We start from the raw sequence: 18,085 nt of genomic DNA, 5'->3' as shown, positions 1-18,085 counted from the left end.
GCGTTCTGTGCCTTTAAATGGCTGCTCCAACACTTCTGTCAACCCACTTGGCAGGTGCAGCATATCACATGTACCAGACAACTAGTCCAGGGTGCTTAGTGGACTCTCAATGGATACCATACTAAACACACATATTGCAGTTTAAAAAATATATATAAAAAATCTGAATAAATACAAAAAACACATACACAAAATTAGGCTTCTAAATATAACTATATTTTTGTGACCATTTAAAAACCGCAGTTGAAAAATCAAACAGTGTCACTGGGACACACTGCACTGACTATATAAATCCGATGGATACAACAAAGTGAGAAAAGAAAGGCCTTCATGGTAAACACACGTTTTTAACTGCTTCATGTGTCAACTAAGCATAAATATTTCATCAGAGTGTACCTCTGTTCAGGATACTTCTGATTCCTGTAGAAATTAGACAAAAACTAAGATTCTCCCAGAATGACTGTTGATTGAATGTAAAGATAGAGCAGAAATGATGTCGGGCTGTTTATATCTATCAGAGCTTTCGAGGCTGCAACATGCTATCTGTGCATTGATTGGCTGAGAGTATCCGCTGGGAATCAAGCGTGGGCTAACGCATCCGCATGTGCAGGCTGTGCTTGGGTCCGTCCACCCGCTCCAACTTCTCAAAGTGTTTCCTTGCGTTTCGGATGTTGATGAGCGTTGCTGCAGACGCTAAAAAACAAAGAAAATAAAAAAAGATGGTGAATATTGCAAAACGTGTTCACATCTTATATTGTAACCCACCAACACTGATGTACTTACGAATAGAGGGGTCTGACATGATCACCATGACGTAAGTGTTGGAGGTGAAGACGTCGATAAAGGCCGCAAAGTTGGAGTTTCTAACTTCCATGCTTTGGAACGAAGCTGCGAGTTTACTGAAACAACAAGACAGACGAAGCGACTAAATACGAGAAAAATTGACAGAAAACGTTCAGCGGATCACGCGCAACGTGAACTTACCTACAGCTGAGCTTGAACTGTTTGATGATGTTACTGATCTTCTCAAACCTGTGAGCGTCACGCTGCTCTTTGCACTGATAGTGGGAGATTACCTACATGGGCAAACCGCATACGTACATCGACATGCTTTACATTCCCAGATCCAAATCTAGGCTGCTGAAAACACACAATCTTACCAAGCATTTTAAGTCTCGTTTTCAGTGCAAATATCTTTGTAAACTTTAAGACAAAACTAATTTAAAAGTAACTTATCGGCAAGATACAGGAGCTTGATTGAAGTAAATAATTCCTTAATATTGGTGAAAAAGTACTTGTTTCATTGGCAGATAATTTCGCTTATAACATGGGGAAATTGTCTTGTTATAAGTAAATGTATCTGCCAATGGAACAGGTGCTTTTTAAGCAATATTAAGTAATTATTTACTTAAAACAACCTCCTACATCTTGGTGAAAAGATACTTGTAAGTTAGTCTTTACTTATTTCAAGTGTAATACGATATTTGCACTACAAACAAGACTAAAAATGCTTGGTAAGGTTTTGTGTTTTTGCAGTGAGACAGAAACGAAAGGTCGCTCTCACCAGGAAAGTGGCTCTCTCAAACAGAAGAACCTCATCTGCTTCTATGATCTGTGCAAAATTTCTCAGATTCGTCTCCAGCTGCTGGACGTTTGGGATGAGTTGATAAACTATGCTGGACCAGGCCTGCAGAGACATTTTAACGAGCTTCTTACAAAGGCGACTTTATCGGTTGATATAATGAAAAACAAAAATAGCATTCAATCAAGTCAACTCACCTTGTACAATGTTTCATCCCAGATTGATGTCCTGAAGCACGTGCAAGCCAAAGGTCTAGACAGCCGCTTCAGGTCTTCTTCACGCTCCTTAAAGATCTGTAAAAGCAAAAAGGAAGTGGCATCACAAAAACCAAGGAAAAGAGCAGAAAGACTACAAATGACAACACACCAGCCCCATGGTGACGTATGGGGGTGGCGGCATCATGCTGTGGGAATACTTCTCTTTAATGCTTCAAAAACCTCACTGTCATATTTGATTCTATCTCAAGTTTCACAAACCACATTAATAATATAATTATTTTTGTGTGTCTGCAACCGTACTGAGCTCAGTTCTGGCTCTGCTGGAGGTTTCTTCCCGGTAAAGGTGAGTTTATATCTTTAATTAGACAGAAACGTTTAACTATATAGAATAATTAACTGAGCTTAATGCACCGTTTGATAACGAGGCTCAATGGGAACATGTTACTGAATTGAAGTCATTTTTTGTAACATGCCTCGAGATTTCATTTATTGTGAAATGGCGCTCTATAAATAAACTGAACTGAATTGGTTTTAAGGTTCTCTTAGTATACACAAGTTAGTTTTCATGAAGACTGATAAATAAATCGTAAAATATTGTCACATCTATTCAGCCTGGTTTGGAGTGGCAGTGTACAGCCATTATCGCTTATAGATTATGATGATATTTCAATTGTAGCAACTTGTGGTTTATTATTTTATCGCTGATAAGACTGTTAGCATTCACAGAAAGTACTGATGTTTTAAGATTTTTTTTTCTTTATTATTATTCCAGATTTTACCATCATTTATGTTCATTAGGTTAAATGTAGGTTTGTTTTTTGTTGGGTTTTCTTTTTTTAACAAATCATATTTTCTCATTTCACCTCGCTAATTTAATGCACACAATTTAGTTCCCAGAGTTTCTCATTCTGTAGATTTGATCGATTTCTTTCACTTTTAATTTGTCATTCTTTATTACCACTAACCACCCGTTTTATTTGTCCGTTTAGGTTACTTAAATGTTTCTTCTCTTCCGAGTAAATGGTTGTTTTTAACCTCAGTAAAACGTGTTCTTACACTTGACTGACAGAAAGTACTGTTGGTGCAGCAAAGGCTTGTAAGGCAGTGGCTCATGCTCACCAAATCTCTCTGGTCTTCCTGGACCAGGTCCATTTTGTGCACCAGACAGAACACTTTGGCATCAGGCGAGTTCTGCAGGATGGCCTCCAGACACGACTGGTAGTAGTGCATGTCTTTCTCCAGCTCACGGCTCTCAACGTCAAACACATAAATAAGGACCTCGACATTTCTGAAAATGTTGTCCCTCTGACTCGTGAAATAGTTCTCCATAAACGTGTCTTGTCTGGTGGATAAAAAGATATATATCACTAGTGAAGTCATAGCAGAGGAAAAATAAAGACTAATGTTGAGATAGGGTTTACCCTCCGCAGTCCCACAAATTTAGAACCAGATTGCCCAGAAACCGAACATGGGAGTGCTCCACATCAACTAGAGTTAACAAAAAAAAAGCAGGTTGATTTTAATTAAAAACAATCAAAACACCAGTCAGTCATGATTTATCTTTAAATAAGTTCAGTTTAGTACTTACTTGTAGCTCCGAGGCGACGTGTGTCCCGAGCTATGTAGTTGGCAAAGATGATTGACCTCATGCTGGTCTTTCCAGACCCACTTTTCCCCATCAGTAACACCTAACAACAAACCAGAATATCTCAGCAAACAAAGTCGAAAACTAAGTAGAGGTCCTGAAACTACACGGCCAGCTTCACCTTTTTCTTCATCGCTGAGCTTGACATCCCCCTGAGGAGACACGGTTGTGAAGATTTTCCTGAGCTGCAGGTCAGATGACTTCGGTCTGTTTCTGCAGCACTTCTCCTGCGGAGCAGTTTCACCCAGCTGTTATTACAGCCCCCATCAAAAGTTACATCGTTAAACCCGTAAATTATCACAAACATGTGTGTATATTTACAGTTCAAATCCAGCTCGACACAGAAAATAGTACAATTCGCCTAATACGTTAATTTAATCGATCTGTCCTGCTACGAAAAATCACTTTAGCTAATGCTAACTACGCTAACAATGTTAGCCTACCAAACTGAGCAGCGAAGCTGTCCTAGTTAAAGTTTTGTGTCGTGTTTTATACTTACTCCTAAATGACTTAGCAGCTACTGGTGTCCAGGTAAACTTAGAGAACGGTTTATATTTGTTTTAGAGGACACAGCTCTAATCATTACTAAATGAGAGCAGGGTGAAGTAAAAAATCAGCTGCTTCCTGTTTACGCGAAAGTCACATGATGATCGATTTGCTAAATGCCCTGAGTTTTGTCTTCCAGGCAGTTTTTAATTATTTAACCAATTGATAGGATTGATTTTTATCGATCCGTTTAGATAAATAATGCTCAAGCACAAAGTCAGAGCTGTTAAAGGCAAATATAACAGAAATGCTGGAGAATTAATTTTGATCAACAGTTAACGCCTAGCAAAACAAACGCAAGGGGAAAATATTCAAGCGATGCTGGTTTCTACAAATGTTAAAAAATTGAAACGAAGAATGTTCTTTGTTAAAACAGTCTGAATTGAAGTCAAATGAAAGAAAAAGAAAAAAGAAAAAGAAAAAAACAAAACAAAAGTTCCGCGGAGGTGCCACTAGAGGGAAGTGAACAGATTAAATAGTCAAACCTTATAAAACTCTAAGACTTTGTACTGCTGTGCTGGGGTCTTCAGTTTGACAGCAGCCACATTTGGCTCTTAATAAGCTACTAAATAATAAACTGATAAACGCTTTAAAACACACTGAAACCGAAATTACTTGTTTAGTCAGCTTTTCTGTGTTTTATGAAATTGTTGCATCATATTTCCACTGTGAAATTAAAAATGTGGTGCAATTAACTTTAATCTCTAATCACAAAATGTGCTTTTCTTATTTTCAAGAAAATTCATTTGTTGCCCTTTGTTAAGTTTCAAATGTAACCCTTTCCTCTAATATCTACTGTCTTATTATTATTATTATTATTATTATTATTATTATTATTATTATTATTATTATTATTATTATTAAAGCACAATCTTAAAACAAATTGATATATTGTGCTTTTTCAAATGGTGGTTTGTAGCTGCGGATAAAACTGATTTAGCAGGACACAATGGATGTTAGAGATTGACTTTTGGGGTTGAAGCTCCGTATAAGGTTTTTTGAGAGGGATTCTTCAATGGCTTCAACATCTACATTTTTTTTTACACTTAATTTATTAGTTACTAAACATCTGGCACAATGTGTGAATAAAACTTCAGTGAAACACACAAAGACAAGCAGAATTCAGATAAATAAAGTAGCAAATCTCGAGCCTTTGGACTTTACACTGAGTGTAAACACTCTGTATGATAATGAGAAATGGGACATGGCCTCATCTACATACCAGTTCACTGTTTGACCAGTCAGGAGAAAAAGACCACAGCAATAACTATCCCATAAACTAAGATTGTATAATATAATCGTTAAAGTTTGTTTGTCTTGTGATAAAACTGTGGTCTTCAGAAGTGAGCCAGAGGGAAAGTTAACAAAAACATCCAACACCAACTTTTTAGTTGACTCAGAATATGCTAAAGTGGGTTATAACTGGCAATAACAGGTGTGGTGTGTTGGACCTTAAAAAATAATATCCAGAGCTGCTTTTTTTGTTTGTTTCATAAACAAACAGACTTTAAAAGCACAGCTGGACAATGTAGTATGGATTACTAGAGTAGTATGGAGACTCTAGAAAAATAAATAGCAGTCTAAAAAAAAAAAAAAGAGCAATTCTGTTAGTGAGCATTTGGGTCTGTGACATCTGAAGAGGTGCCAGAAAGGAGCTAATCAGTCGCCATCATTGAATATAACAAAAGAAAAACTCTAAAGTATTTGAGAGAAAAAAAAGGTTCAGTCTTACTTGTGCCAGATACTGACTCTGAAGAGAACAGTGACAGTGATTGTCACTTTAACTAGTACAAATATATTTATGTTGCTCTGTGAATCTTTTTGACTGGTTCTGTAAACATTCAATGTCACATGCTGTTTTTATTTTAATTATGTAAAGCACTTTGAAATGCCTTGCTGCTGAAATGTGCTATACAAATAAAATTTGATTGATGATTGATTGATTTACGGCTCAAATGTTTGGCTGCAGCCAAACAGAGCACAACTAAATGCCGATTTTGAATAGAAATTTGTGAATAAGGAGAGAAAAAACACAAATTCATGTATTACAACAAACTCTGATCAGTCCCCTTGTCACCAGAAACATGAACATATAAAACTTTATTTACAGACACCGTTGATTGGATAAACAACTATTTGCAATGAATGAATTAAATATTTTCCATATGGTGTCAAACTACATCTAAAATGAGTTTGATTTATTTTATTTTTTTAAATGTGTGGCAAAAACATTGTGGTCTTTCACAATGCGCGTAAAAAATAAAACTTTTCTCACATGAATTATTATGGAAAATGGATTTTATGCAGTTAATTTTTAAACTGGGCATTAACAACAACTACATTTAAGAAAATGCAGACAATTTGTAAGGGTATTATAAAACTTTATTGTTCATTCTCTTATTTTTAACCCTTCCCAAACGAAGTAAATGAAGGTGAAAAGAGACGCAGACATAGAACCTCCTGGAAATATTGATCATAAAGAAAATAGAGTGAATCAACACAAAAAGTCAGTTCACCAATAACAAGAAAGCTTTCAACAGTCCTTGAAATGTATTATGCATATATTCTGCCCCAAGTATGCACACCTGAATGGGAAAAAAAAGTACTATTATACAAAACCTCGAGAGCTTATCTGAAAATGAATGATAAATAAAAAGGTAATAATTTCTTTTGATTTTATTACTGTCAACATTGTAAGTATGAATAAATATATATTTTTTCCACAAACATCAAATTTTTGATTCCATTAAAAATGTTCCAATTACAATTTTTTAATTTCGTTTTTATTAATATGAAGCTGGAAATCAAAAAGCCAACAGGCGCCGTAAGTTTAAGGGAACAATTACTCTTTACAGTTGCTTCTCACCAGACAGAAAATGCAAAGAGGAGGGAAAAGCAGACATGATGTCTAGAAGAGGGCGTTATAGTCAGGTAGTGTCTATCAGGTGTGTAGAACGGTTCTCGTTCTGCTCTTCACATCTGATCTCTGAGCTTGGCGAGCCTTTGAGACAGTTCGTCCTGTGAACAATAAACAGTTCAAAAGAGTAAAGAAGAGAGCATATTTTACATTTAACTTAACATTTATGAGTGACCATCATATTATAATTTAGTTTTCTTATAAAATAAATACTTAATTGTTTAGATTTAACAAGCAAACGTGACAGAATACCTGTTCTGCAGAGGCTACGCTGGTACCCACAGATCCTGTCTGTCCTTGAGGGAGCTCCATGTTCAGGTCCAATCTGAACAGAAAGCAAAAGCGTACCATTATATATAGGCCTGTCATAATAATCAATAAATGAATTAATCTCATGAAAAATTAAAACAAACTCAATTATTTCCATTGGCATTTCTCTTTTTTTTCTCTCTTTCTACCAAAAACTGGATAAAAGTCTTCAGTTTGGTGCTTTGGTCTCAACTATCCCTTTTTTTAAAGGATAATTTTGTTTACAAAGACTTAAAAATGTATTTTATTTGTTGTTTTGTTTATTTATTTTGGATATTTAAAATGTCTTCCAGGTTCCAGTGTTAAATGTTCAATAGAATTTGAAGTTTATCGAACTTTTAGAATGTGCTCTTGCATTATTACTATGCTATTACCATTATATTACTTAAAAACGGTTTCAAAACAACAATGTTATCGTTTATCACGATAACTTCTGGAACAACTTATCGATCGGCCAAATTTGTTATTGTGACAGTCCTTATGAATTATGTTCATAAGACTCACCTAAACATCCACAAATAACATCAAAACACAATATATCATTGATAAAATTAATGAACACAATGTGATTTAATTTATCCAACAAATAATATTAGGACAGAAATGAGTGGTTACCCTGCTTCATCTGCCATTTCATGCAGCAACGACTCCACTTGATTCTGCAACACACATTACATATTACATTCATGCAAGCAGTTCTTAAACGGAGCACGAGAAAAAGCTGAGCAGAGAAAGTCACCTGTGGTGTTGTGAGAGTCGTCGTGCTGCTCATGGTGTCTTCCATCTGAGCAGTCTGAACATCCAGAGTTTCAAACTGATGTTCAAATTTGTCCATGAGAGCTGAAATCTGCAACAAAAAAGCACCACCAAGGTTTAAAATATGTTACTTCCATTAAAATGCGTGAATATATACCATTTAGTTGGAGGTACCTTTTCGAGATTCATACTCTTCAGAGTGGCGTCCATGCCTTTCACCACTCCGGCCATAGATTTTGTGACCTGTGAGATGAAACCAAAGAAAAAGCTGCCATTATTTTGCCACATGGACGTGGAGACGTTAACTGAAGCAGCGTGCAGCGCACCTGGTTCATTGTAACCGCCGTCTGGACTCTCGCTGCCACGGCGTCGACTCTGGCGCTCATCCTCAGGAAGTTCACAGACTGATTCTTCTGTCTGATGGCGTTCTCTGCGTGGATCCTCGCCACTTCCATGTTCCCCTTCTGGATGGCCTGAACACAACAAAAAGCTTTGATGAAGCTCTGAATAGCCAGCGTTGACAGCTGGCCTGATGAGTGAAACACAGCTTACCTTCTTGACTTTTGCCTTCTCTAATTTTTCCTCTTTGTCACATTTCTTTGAATTTCTTTGGAGCTCTTTGGCAGCAAACTTTAGATTGAAGAGATTTTCTGAGAAACAAAGTTAAAGAACAACAACACAAAGCAAGAGGACCAGCAGAAAAAAAAATCTCTCTTTTATTGATTGGCCTGACCACTGATTAGGCCACTGCAATCTAAAATCTAAAATTTTGTCCCATCACTGAACGCACCAAATAGGCTAAAACAGGTTGGACTGAGAACATAACTTAGAGAGGAAGTTAACAAAGAAGAAAAAAACCTCCAAGTTAGATATTTTCAATATCAGTGAGGTGTTTGAAAATTAATTCGCATAAAGAATAAAAGTTATAAGAAGCTTCTTAAGAGAAAACTGTATTTTCATTCAGTCATTTAATTTGTTTAAGCTGCCACAACAGGGAGGAAGACTTCAGATAAGATTCTTAAAGATAAGATTCTTACATGTCAATCTGACAACTATTCTGTTGTGAAATAATGTTGAAATCCTGTTTAAGTTGCAAGGCTATGCAACCGACTTGTCTGACAGAGGATATTGCTGAATCTGTAGATTGCAGATTGAAACTAGCTTTGTCATGCTAGCTTTCTCGACATAATATAAATAATCAACCACAATAAAAGGGTTTCTTCAGGTTCAAATAGTGTTACAATACATTAATAAATGCTATCACAGATCAGCAAACAAGAGCTTTTTCCTCTTACTTATTCAGATGAACAATTATTTGCTTCCAAATAAAGCAAGGGGAGAAAACACCATAAATTATTATTATTATTATTATCACATTTAGGATGTTTTAATTGTACTGTGAAGCCAGAATTTGTTGTAATCTGACAAAATTATAAGTTTGAAATGTAAAGCAAAGTTTTGAGGTCTGTTAAAGAACAGATTAATTTTGTATGAATTTTCTGTCCCATAAAGTGACTTTTCTAATTGTATTTGTAGATTTTTCAGTGGTGCAACTTTGGACAGTTTTTTACAAATAAATGTTTTCTGTCTTAATTTTAATTCTAATGTATCTATTTTATTCCTAGGGCAGGACAGGTTTCAATTTATCAAGAAAGTCAAGTTAAACATCTCTGATCAGTGCATCTTTACTTTGTTTTCCAGCATGACATCATCCAGCTCTGCATATTGTACAGCATTACGTAATCTGTCCACAAGAGAGCACAATTAGGTGATTTCCCAACTGAAAAATATTACCTTTATCATCTTTTAAAAAAAATAAAATAAAATGAATGAGAACAAAGATTATGTTTGAATTTAGTGAGAATAAACCAACAAATTTATTTTGTTGGTTTAGGAACTAAACTGGCATAGTTCCTAAACTATGCCAGTTTAGGAAGAATCTCTGAGTATCTGATTACTAACTGGGTAATAAGTAAGTCGTTTATATCCAAACGATAAGCCAAGTTATTATTTTGACCTAAAATTCACACATTTTCAATGACTACAGAAGTGGCTTATAGCTTTGTTTTGGTAAACACAAACGAAGCTTGTGTTTATCAAACTATACAACTAGTTTACTATCTATTTACGGGCTTTTATGTGATTCTCAAAAATATACAGTTTACCATATAAAACAAATATAAGGATACTACAGGTATCAACTTAAACTATTGTAGGGAAAACTATAGAAAACGCTGTGGTGTACGGTATCAAGTTTTATGTTTTCCGATGTTAGCTTAGAGGCCTTAAACGCAGCTCTGCCAAAGATTACAGACGTCTGAAGAAATTCAGTAATGTTTAACTTATTAAATAGGCTACTTTATTAAACTTTCAGTAATGCCTGATACACACTGTAACGTCTCAAATGTCAGTGACAAATATATCTCATAATTTAAAGGAGCTACCGTGTTGCGTTAAACGCTTTAGCCACTGCCTTCTGTGTCGTTACGCCGCACTTCTCTCCCATTTTCACCGCTTTTAAAGGATACTTTCCATGCTCGGCATCTTTAATGGCTTCTTCGGAGACCCAACAATAAAATTCTAGCGAAAAATCCACAAATAAACTGGTCAAAAAAGAAAAAGTTGTTGAACGTTGCACTCCTCTGTTTCGGTCCTGTCGCCCTCTTCCGCACTTCCTGGTGTCTTACCAAAATATCAACTACGTCATTGTCACGTGGTGTAGGTATTCCATTCAAACGTCACGAGCGAGATGCCTCCGCCTCTTTTCCCAAATGTGAATGAAAATATATTATAAAAATCAATAAAACAGAGACAAACACGTTAGAAGAACACGTTAACAGTAAAATTGCGGAAACACTGGCTGAAAACATAAAGGGAATGCGGGCAGCGGGGTGAAAGTGGACGTGCCGCTGCGGTGGGCGGTGAAAGCGCCTGTCTGATGATTAGATTTACTGTGTGGATCACGGAGGAGAGGGAGGATGACTCACTCCGTCTGATGTGAGGTTCACCCCGCAACAGCTCGGCAGTGCGGTGGCACGCCGGCGGTTCAGGCTGACATGTCCGCTGTAATCCAGCAATACAAGGAAAACTTTATCAAAGTATTAAGCTGCCCCCTTTTCCGAGAACAAACGGGTACGGGCTTTGTTTGAAACTTGAGTGTTTCGTCACTTGATAGTTAGAGTGACCCGTGGAGTCGTGATTCACCGTGAATTTCGTGACGGCTAATTGCCATGGAAACAGTGCTGCTGCGCTGAGAGGAAATTGTCCGTATTAACTTCAGCTTCAACCTTTCCAACAGGGTCGGATAAACCTGTTGGATACCTTAATATATATATTTTTTCTTATATATTCTTTTGTCTTGGCTTTACTTTTTCTTTTTTCTTTTTTCTTTTTTTTTTTACTGTAATTTGACAACCAATCAGGTGAGTTCTTAAATTTGTTACTGTCGTAGTGCAAACGCAGTTAACGCTTTTTTTCTTTGAGTGTCTTGTCTAGTTTGAGTAAAAATAATCGCTTGGTAATTTGCTAGATGTTGCATATATATCTGTATTAGGCTACATAGATTTTTGTTGACATGTTTGAATTAGAAAATTTCATTTAGAGAATAAAAACTGCAAGATTTAGAAAAAACTAAAGCAAAAGTGGGGTCTGCGAAATTCTCAAAGCAGAATCTATCAGTACGTTATTGTGCTAAATTATATCGAATGCAACAATCTATATGTCAAGTTCACTGGCAGAGGATTTTATGGCCCTGATGCCACGTCAAGTGGTGCATTTCGGGTTGTTTTTGCGCACATGGAAAGAATCCAGGAGAGCCAATGAGTGATGCTTTGTTCAGTGGCTGTATGAGTCATATAGTCTTATCTATAAAGAAGCCAAGTGGCAGAGGAGCAGTCCTGCTGCAGGACCGAGCTGATGTAACCCCTGAGATGCACTAGAGGCTGCTGTGGGCCACGAGTCCCGGTGCCCCGGGTGGCTACCTCCCACTGACTGTATTTGCACGGGTGGAAAACCAAATACTGACACTGACCTCACACAGACTATTTGTGCAGAAAGAGCTGCTGTGTGTTAGATTCTCAAACCATATATACGTGAACGAATTAGACAAAATCAGCAATGGCGTAGTCTAACAATTTCTTGCAAATAAATGTCATTGAAGGAATAAAAAGAAAAAACCTATTAATAGTAACCAATGACTTTCTGTTGTCCCATATAAATATGAGATGACACAGTTGGCTGGTGTTGTTGCACAGCACCCCCCCCCCCTTCTCTCTCTCTACTTCCTCTTCTGAGAGGAGGGAGATGTTGCTCCCAGCTCTCCGTCTAACGGGTGAATTGAGTTTCCTAAATCTGCCGAGATTTACCCTACCCAGAACTGAAGTAAACTCTGTTTAAGCTGGGTGCGAGAAAGACTAGCCTGGTTTCTGACGACCTTCATCCAGATGTCCCACCCTTTTTCACCCTGTGAATTAGCCAGATAGAGCAGCCCAGAATCAGCTAGTTTCACAGAGCACACCTGTTAACGGTCGCTCTTTCTCTTATTACAACTTGCACTTGTTATTGAACCAGGTTGGTTTTAGTGACTCGGGCGAGTCCCAAGGGTGTTGTTTTAGTTTTGGCTAAAAGCAACCTATAAAACATTTTCCACTTTCTCCTCCCAGAATCAAACTTCATAGCTATTCTACAACCATCAAAGAACTTTAAGGTGACTCATTAACTGAATGTCCACAACATCTTTTAGATTTTCTTAATGCTAATTATTTTATTAGTAAGGCAATTTTGCAAGGGTCAGTACAGCTTAAATCAGTAGCAGAAATAATCAAATAAGTAAAATCAATAATCTAGCCTATCTTTCCCTAATGCTGACACTGTGAACTAAAAAAGAAAAACTTTGAGAGAGACGGACGGAGTTTGGCATTTTGAACCCCAGAACTGGCCTGATGATGAAAAAGGCGTTGCAGCAGCAGGAGGCTCCCAGTACAGGAAGAGTACTGAGTCAGAGCGGCAGGTCTCGGGCCTCAGGGTGACTTCCTCATGCTCGTAGCGGCCCTCTCCTTCTTGTCTTGCAGCTCTGTAGCTCCTTTCTCCTCGTCTCACCATCTTTCTGGTCCTTCGAGATGTAGAAGGGCTGGTCTCATGGAAGGAACCCAGTTCTTCCTCTTTGCCTTTGTTCTTTATCTTTGTCTTTATCTTCATCTTTGCCTTGGTCTTTGTCTTTGGCTTTGTCTTTGGGGTCTCGAACCCAGCTGAGAAAAGTGCGATTTGAAGCCACATGTTGCGGGGCTAACGGGTTGGTCCCCATGTGCAGAACAGTCTTCGGTTCTGTGGCCCCGGCTCTTCTTCAGCTGCAGAGTTCTTTGTCCATCTCGATCTTGGCTCGAAGCTGCCTGAAGGATCCAACCAAAGACTCCTCTTTGCACTCACCTTATAAAGGGTTAATCCACCCTTTTGGTGCATTTGCATTGGCTAGCTTTGTTGCTGTGCCTGTTTCATTGGCTGACTGCTTGGACCGATAATCTCATATCCATCACCATCTTTGGACATGACCTGATGTCTGTTCTAATGTCCCCGAGTTGCTCAACAGCCCTCTTGTGTCTAACCTTCTCTTAGGTAAGTTGAAGTTTAGCAATAAGGCGTTGGACACCTCCGCTCTCCCATCAGTTCCTCTTTCCCCCTGACCTTTCACCTACCATCTACCTCCAACACAACATCAGTGACCTTTAGTTACAGTTACACATTTCACCACATTTCAAGTTCAATGTCAAAATCACATTTATAACCTTTTAGTTTATCTGGTTTAGCATTCATTTATAATATTATAATAATCATTACTTATTAGTTACTCTTATAATCATAATGTGAGTTATTACAGACATTTCTGAAAAGAAACCAAGAATAATTCATTATTCTAATCATTTGACACCATGTTACAGTTACTTCTTTCTCCTTTAAGTACTTCCATAAGTATAAGTGTAAATATTCTTATAATCAAACCAGCATCAACCACCGGTTAAACCAATATTAATTATCGGCTTAATCATAAGTTATCATTATTAATTTAAGTATTTTACTCTGGGTTTTATCCAATTACTCAAAATGTCTAGTTTTTATTCCTTAAACCTTTAGTGCTCAAAATGAGCAGTCTGAACTATTTTTAACCACTGCATGCTGGAAACTTCCTCTTTTTCCAGGAAACCTGCTTTTCCTGTTTCATAACTCTCCTTCTGCCTGACTATGATTTTTTTATGATTATATAGAAAAAAGTAGAATTAAAGCAGGACACAATAACACACACACAACCAGATTAATTTTATTACCATCTGACTCTACTGTTGGGTCTTGATGTCACCTGTGTAATCAGTTTTAAAGATAACTTTATTTATTGTTATTATTAAACTAAAATCTCCAGCATGGGGAAGTGGGATGAGCTCGACTTTTCTCGACACTGGATGAGGATTCATGTTTTCCTTGCCAGCATGCACACTCAGCAGGACAACGAGGGAGGTTAAAACAATACGTTAAGAATCTCCTAAGCTTACTGCTGGAGAATTACAGCAAAAAAGTGGCATTTTGGTTTCACCAAGTCTCCATAAAAATCATCAGACACCATCTACATGCCAAGTAGTTGCTTGGAAGTGATGCCAGAAAATAGGATTTTCTACCATCACAAATGTAAATGTGATTTTGCTAAAGTGTTTGCCTTGATTCCATGTGTTTGGCTCAGATGAGACTTGAGTGTTTTTGGGAATAAGTACGATACATATATGTAAAGCATCTTATGTCCTGTGTCCTGTTTTAGACGTGTCCCTGCATGTGAGTCAAATGGCTGAACTAATCTCCTCTGCCCAAGTCATTAGCAAATTTGCTAAATTTGCTCCAATTTTATTAAATATAACAGCGGGGGGAAGAGAGAAAAAAAATCAAAATGTAAATTCTGAAATGGCCTATCACAGTTATTGCAAACCATAATTGTGTAAATTGAATAACTATTTGAAAAATTAATTCTGTATTTTCTCAGTTTGACATTACAATTTGTGATTAGTGTTTTACGTGACAAAAAAGCAACTCCTAAGAAAATATTTGAGGGGAAAGTACCCCCCCGCCCCCCCCCCCACACACACACACTCTAAGTGTACTATATTTGAAAATTATGTTTTTCCACACTTTTCAGCTTGAGATCATCCTACTGTAATAAAAGATGGACTATTTAAAGGCAATGACTAATCTTTGCCAGAGGTGCTAATTATTGAGGCCTGCAGTGTATATTTAAAATGCTAGAAAGTATAACAAAATAGAAATTATTATCACTAAAGATAAAGATGTGAATATGGAATTGCATCCTAATGATTCAGACATGGAACAAAAATTAAAATCTCCCTGTATAAACTAAAAACGACTCCACAAAAAGCAAAGATAGTGGTTTTCTAATCCAAAATTTGTTTTATAAAAATATCAAACCTTTTTCATCAGATGGTCAATGTGTGATATAAACGACAGGCCTCTCTTTTTACAGGTAAGGACAATGGAGCATAAAACTGAAAAGAGATTCCACAACTTGACCCACGAGCAAGTCCAGGCTCTCGACAAAGTGCTGACTGAGGTGATCCCGATCCACGGGCGAGGAAATTTCCCCACACTGCAGGTGAGAGCCAAAGACATCATTCGTGTGGTGAAAGATCGACTGGCGGAGAGGGACATCCAGGTCAAAGATATACGCCTCAACGGAGCCACCGCCAGCCACGTCCTGGTGAGCGATAACGGCCTGGGCTACAGAGACTTGGACATCATATTTGGAGTAGAGCTGCCCAGGCAGGAGGACTTCCAGGTGATTAAGGAGGTGGTGCTGGGCAGCCTGCGGGACCTCCTCCCATGTGGGGTTAACAGACGGAAGATCACCTGCCTCACCATGAAGGAAGCATATGTGCAAAAGATGGTGAAAGTGTTCAACGAGCACGACAGATGGAGCCTGATCTTGCTCTCCAACAACAGATCCAAAACGGTGGGGCTCAGATTCGTTAGCTCCCTCCGGAGGCAGTTTGAATTCAGTGTGGACTCCTTTCAAATAATACTAGATCGCATGCTGGAGTCTTACTGGGAGAGTGACAGGAGAGAAGAAGGAAAACTGCCCCTGAATGCCAGGAATTCATCAAAGAGGCACAGCAGCAAAGACAATAACAAGATACAAGAACAATCGAGCAGTCGTCAAGATGTCAAAGAGGATGCTGAAAAAGATGGAGCGATGGCAACTGACGCAGGCCCTCCGAGCCCGGATGAAGCCGATTCTCCATTTGAGCTTAAAGATGAAGAAACGGATCATGCAGATGGAAAGTATGAGGCGAAAGGACCTGAGGGAATCGGCCTACAGCAGGTGGAGGATGATGTGGGTGGCTGCGAGGGGGTCCATTCAGAGGAAGACATGTCAGAGGTATTTGAGCTTTGTGAAGAAAGCACAGAACAAAAAGAACTGTTGGATGGTGATTATCCCTCGGAAGCATCATCAAAAGCTTTTTTCCCCGACACAAGAGATCCATTAATGACACACCCATGTTTAAAACTACAGACAACTGAAGAAGTGTCCACAATAAACACTGATCCATCAACTTCCGAAGAAATAGCTCATTTTGAGACAAGTACAAAGTTAGAGGTAAACATCGTGAACTGCAAGATGGAAAACACCCCAACTCTGCAAGATTCCCTCTGTGAATACTCCTTTCCTCCCCCGGCTAAAAAAACTTGCAGCACATCACAGGACATTGTGCCAGACTACTGCCCTTCTCCAAAACTGCAAAGGAAAATGTCACGGAAGCTGATCAGCCAGCCTGAAAAGTGGTCCTTACTTACGGACGTGTCAGACCTTACAACTCAGCTCTTCCCGCCAATAGAGGTAGTGAAACCTCTTCAGCCAAAATCCCCTGTACCTGACAGCGTAGACCTTCGTGGCTCAAACGTTTTATGTCCCGAATCAGAACATTTTGAGGGTAAGGACACTCTTACTGTTCCTTCATACAGTCCAGAACTTACACCTCAGGAAGGTGCAGGCTCGTCTGATTCTCCAGAACAAACTGTGAAGCCAAAACACTTCAAGAAACCTCCTGATTTAAAGACTCAAAGAACCGTGGTTTTAACGCCTCAAGTTGATGATCAAGGACCTGAACTTTTTGACACTGTTCCAAATAGTGTCCCTTGTGTTGGTGTAGAAAGTGAGCCCGTCATCGCCGTTGAGGCAGAGTGCATGTACGGAGACTTTGAGCAGGCGATGGACCACCTTCGCCAACGCCTCATTGCCACCCACAACCCAGAGGAGATCCGTGGAGGGGGGCTGCTGAAGTACAGCGATCTGCTGGTGAGGAACTTCCGGCCAGCCAGCGAGACTGAAATCAAGTCCTTGGAGCGTTACATGTGCTCCCGCTTCTTTATCGACTTCCCCGACGTAAGCGAGCAGCAGCGTAAGATCGAGGCCTACTTGCAGTGCCACTTCATCGGCAGCGAGGAGGCGAGCAAGTACGACTACCTGATGACCCTGCGGCGCGTGATAGACGAAAGCACGGTGTGTTTGATGGGACATGAGAGGAGGCAGACCCTCAATATGATCACTGTCCTTGCTCTGAGGGTTCTGGGGGAGCAGAACGCCATCCCCAACACGGCAAACGTTACTTGCTTCTACCAGCCAGCGCCATACGTGTCAGAGCCAATTTACAACAGTTACTACATCCCTCAGGCCCAGCCGCCACTTGTCTACCACCCGTACCCTCTGCATGTTCACATGCAATCTGGCCTCGTTTAGCCAAGATGGCACGCTGGCATGAAGGCATGCACTTTAGCATGGCGCTCTGCAATCAGAGGCATGCGTGGAAGTTTTAGCAACAACAGGCAACAAAACGTTGCAGTGTTGTTTAAAGTTTTAAAATCCCTCCTGCTTATAACGGATACTGGGTGGCCAGGGCTGAGGCGGACTCAGAGGCTCTTTTTAAGAAGAGCCCAAGAAAAGAAACACGAGAGCTTGTTGAGAGGATTTCATGAAATCTGAGGGGACCTGTTGTACGGCTGGTCCAGTTCAGTTCTGGAGTACTGATTACCCTCCTGCATTGAAGGCATCGTAATATGTCTACATG

General features: G+C 38.9%; 3 protein-coding genes across 3 annotated transcripts; 1 reads left to right on the top strand and 2 right to left on the bottom strand.

Annotated features, from left to right (window-relative positions):
• Nucleotides 1-194: 194 nt before the first annotated feature.
• rraga (Ras-related GTP binding A) lies at nucleotides 195-4,102 on the bottom strand. The gene is made up of 10 exons (XM_014996849.2): nucleotides 3,945-4,102; nucleotides 3,567-3,672; nucleotides 3,389-3,488; nucleotides 3,222-3,288; nucleotides 2,920-3,142; nucleotides 1,780-1,875; nucleotides 1,565-1,687; nucleotides 985-1,076; nucleotides 784-899; nucleotides 195-693 (listed from the first exon to the last, which is right to left on the bottom strand). Exons 2-10 carry the CDS (start codon nucleotides 3,591-3,593, stop codon nucleotides 590-592), a joined length of 948 nt encoding a protein of 315 aa, XP_014852335.1. The 5' UTR covers nucleotides 3,594-3,672; nucleotides 3,945-4,102; the 3' UTR covers nucleotides 195-589.
• A 2,249-nt stretch (nucleotides 4,103-6,351) lies between these two features.
• On the bottom strand, nucleotides 6,352-10,698 carry chmp1b (charged multivesicular body protein 1B). The gene is made up of 8 exons (XM_014996845.2): nucleotides 10,502-10,698; nucleotides 8,526-8,623; nucleotides 8,300-8,446; nucleotides 8,148-8,216; nucleotides 7,957-8,064; nucleotides 7,833-7,876; nucleotides 7,161-7,233; nucleotides 6,352-7,009 (listed from the first exon to the last, which is right to left on the bottom strand). Exons 1-8 carry the CDS (start codon nucleotides 10,515-10,517, stop codon nucleotides 6,965-6,967), a joined length of 600 nt encoding a protein of 199 aa, XP_014852331.1. The 5' UTR covers nucleotides 10,518-10,698; the 3' UTR covers nucleotides 6,352-6,964.
• Nucleotides 10,699-15,495: 4,797 nt separating this feature from the next.
• LOC106923637 (terminal nucleotidyltransferase 5D-like) lies at nucleotides 15,496-18,085 on the top strand. Its single transcript, XM_014996844.2, has one exon. The coding sequence runs from the start codon at nucleotides 15,496-15,498 to the stop codon at nucleotides 17,755-17,757; it is 2,262 nt and encodes a 753-aa protein (XP_014852330.1). The 3' UTR covers nucleotides 17,758-18,085.

This window comes from Poecilia mexicana, unplaced genomic scaffold (genome assembly GCF_051168715.1).
Source record: "Poecilia mexicana isolate PSO_F unplaced genomic scaffold, ASM5116871v1 scaffold_14, whole genome shotgun sequence".
Taxonomy (NCBI): Eukaryota; Metazoa; Chordata; class Actinopteri; order Cyprinodontiformes; family Poeciliidae; genus Poecilia; species Poecilia mexicana.
Note: the sequence above shows the minus strand (reverse complement) of the source record. Positions and strands in the feature narration are given on the sequence as shown.

Excerpts from the sequence above, each read along its gene's own strand:
- rraga (XM_014996849.2), bottom strand. The coding sequence starts at position 3,593 with ATGTCAAGCTCAGCGATGAAGAAAAAG. Across the intron at positions 1,876-2,919 it reads AGGAAGACCAGAGAGATTTG|ATCTTTAAGGAGCGTGAAGA; the intron begins GTGAGCATGAGC and ends TTGCTTTTACAG. Across the intron at positions 900-984 it reads CAGTTCAAGCTCAGCTGTAG|TAAACTCGCAGCTTCGTTCC; the intron begins GTAAGTTCACGT and ends TTGTTGTTTCAG.
- LOC106923637 (XM_014996844.2), top strand. The coding sequence starts at position 15,496 with ATGGAGCATAAAACTGAAAAGAGATTCCACAACTTGACCCACGAGCAA.
- chmp1b (XM_014996845.2), bottom strand. Across the intron at positions 8,217-8,299 it reads CGGCGGTTACAATGAACCAG|GTCACAAAATCTATGGCCGG; the intron begins GTGCGCTGCACG and ends TTCATCTCACAG. Across the intron at positions 7,234-7,832 it reads GAAATGGCAGATGAAGCAGG|ATTGGACCTGAACATGGAGC; the intron begins GTAACCACTCAT and ends CTTTCTGTTCAG.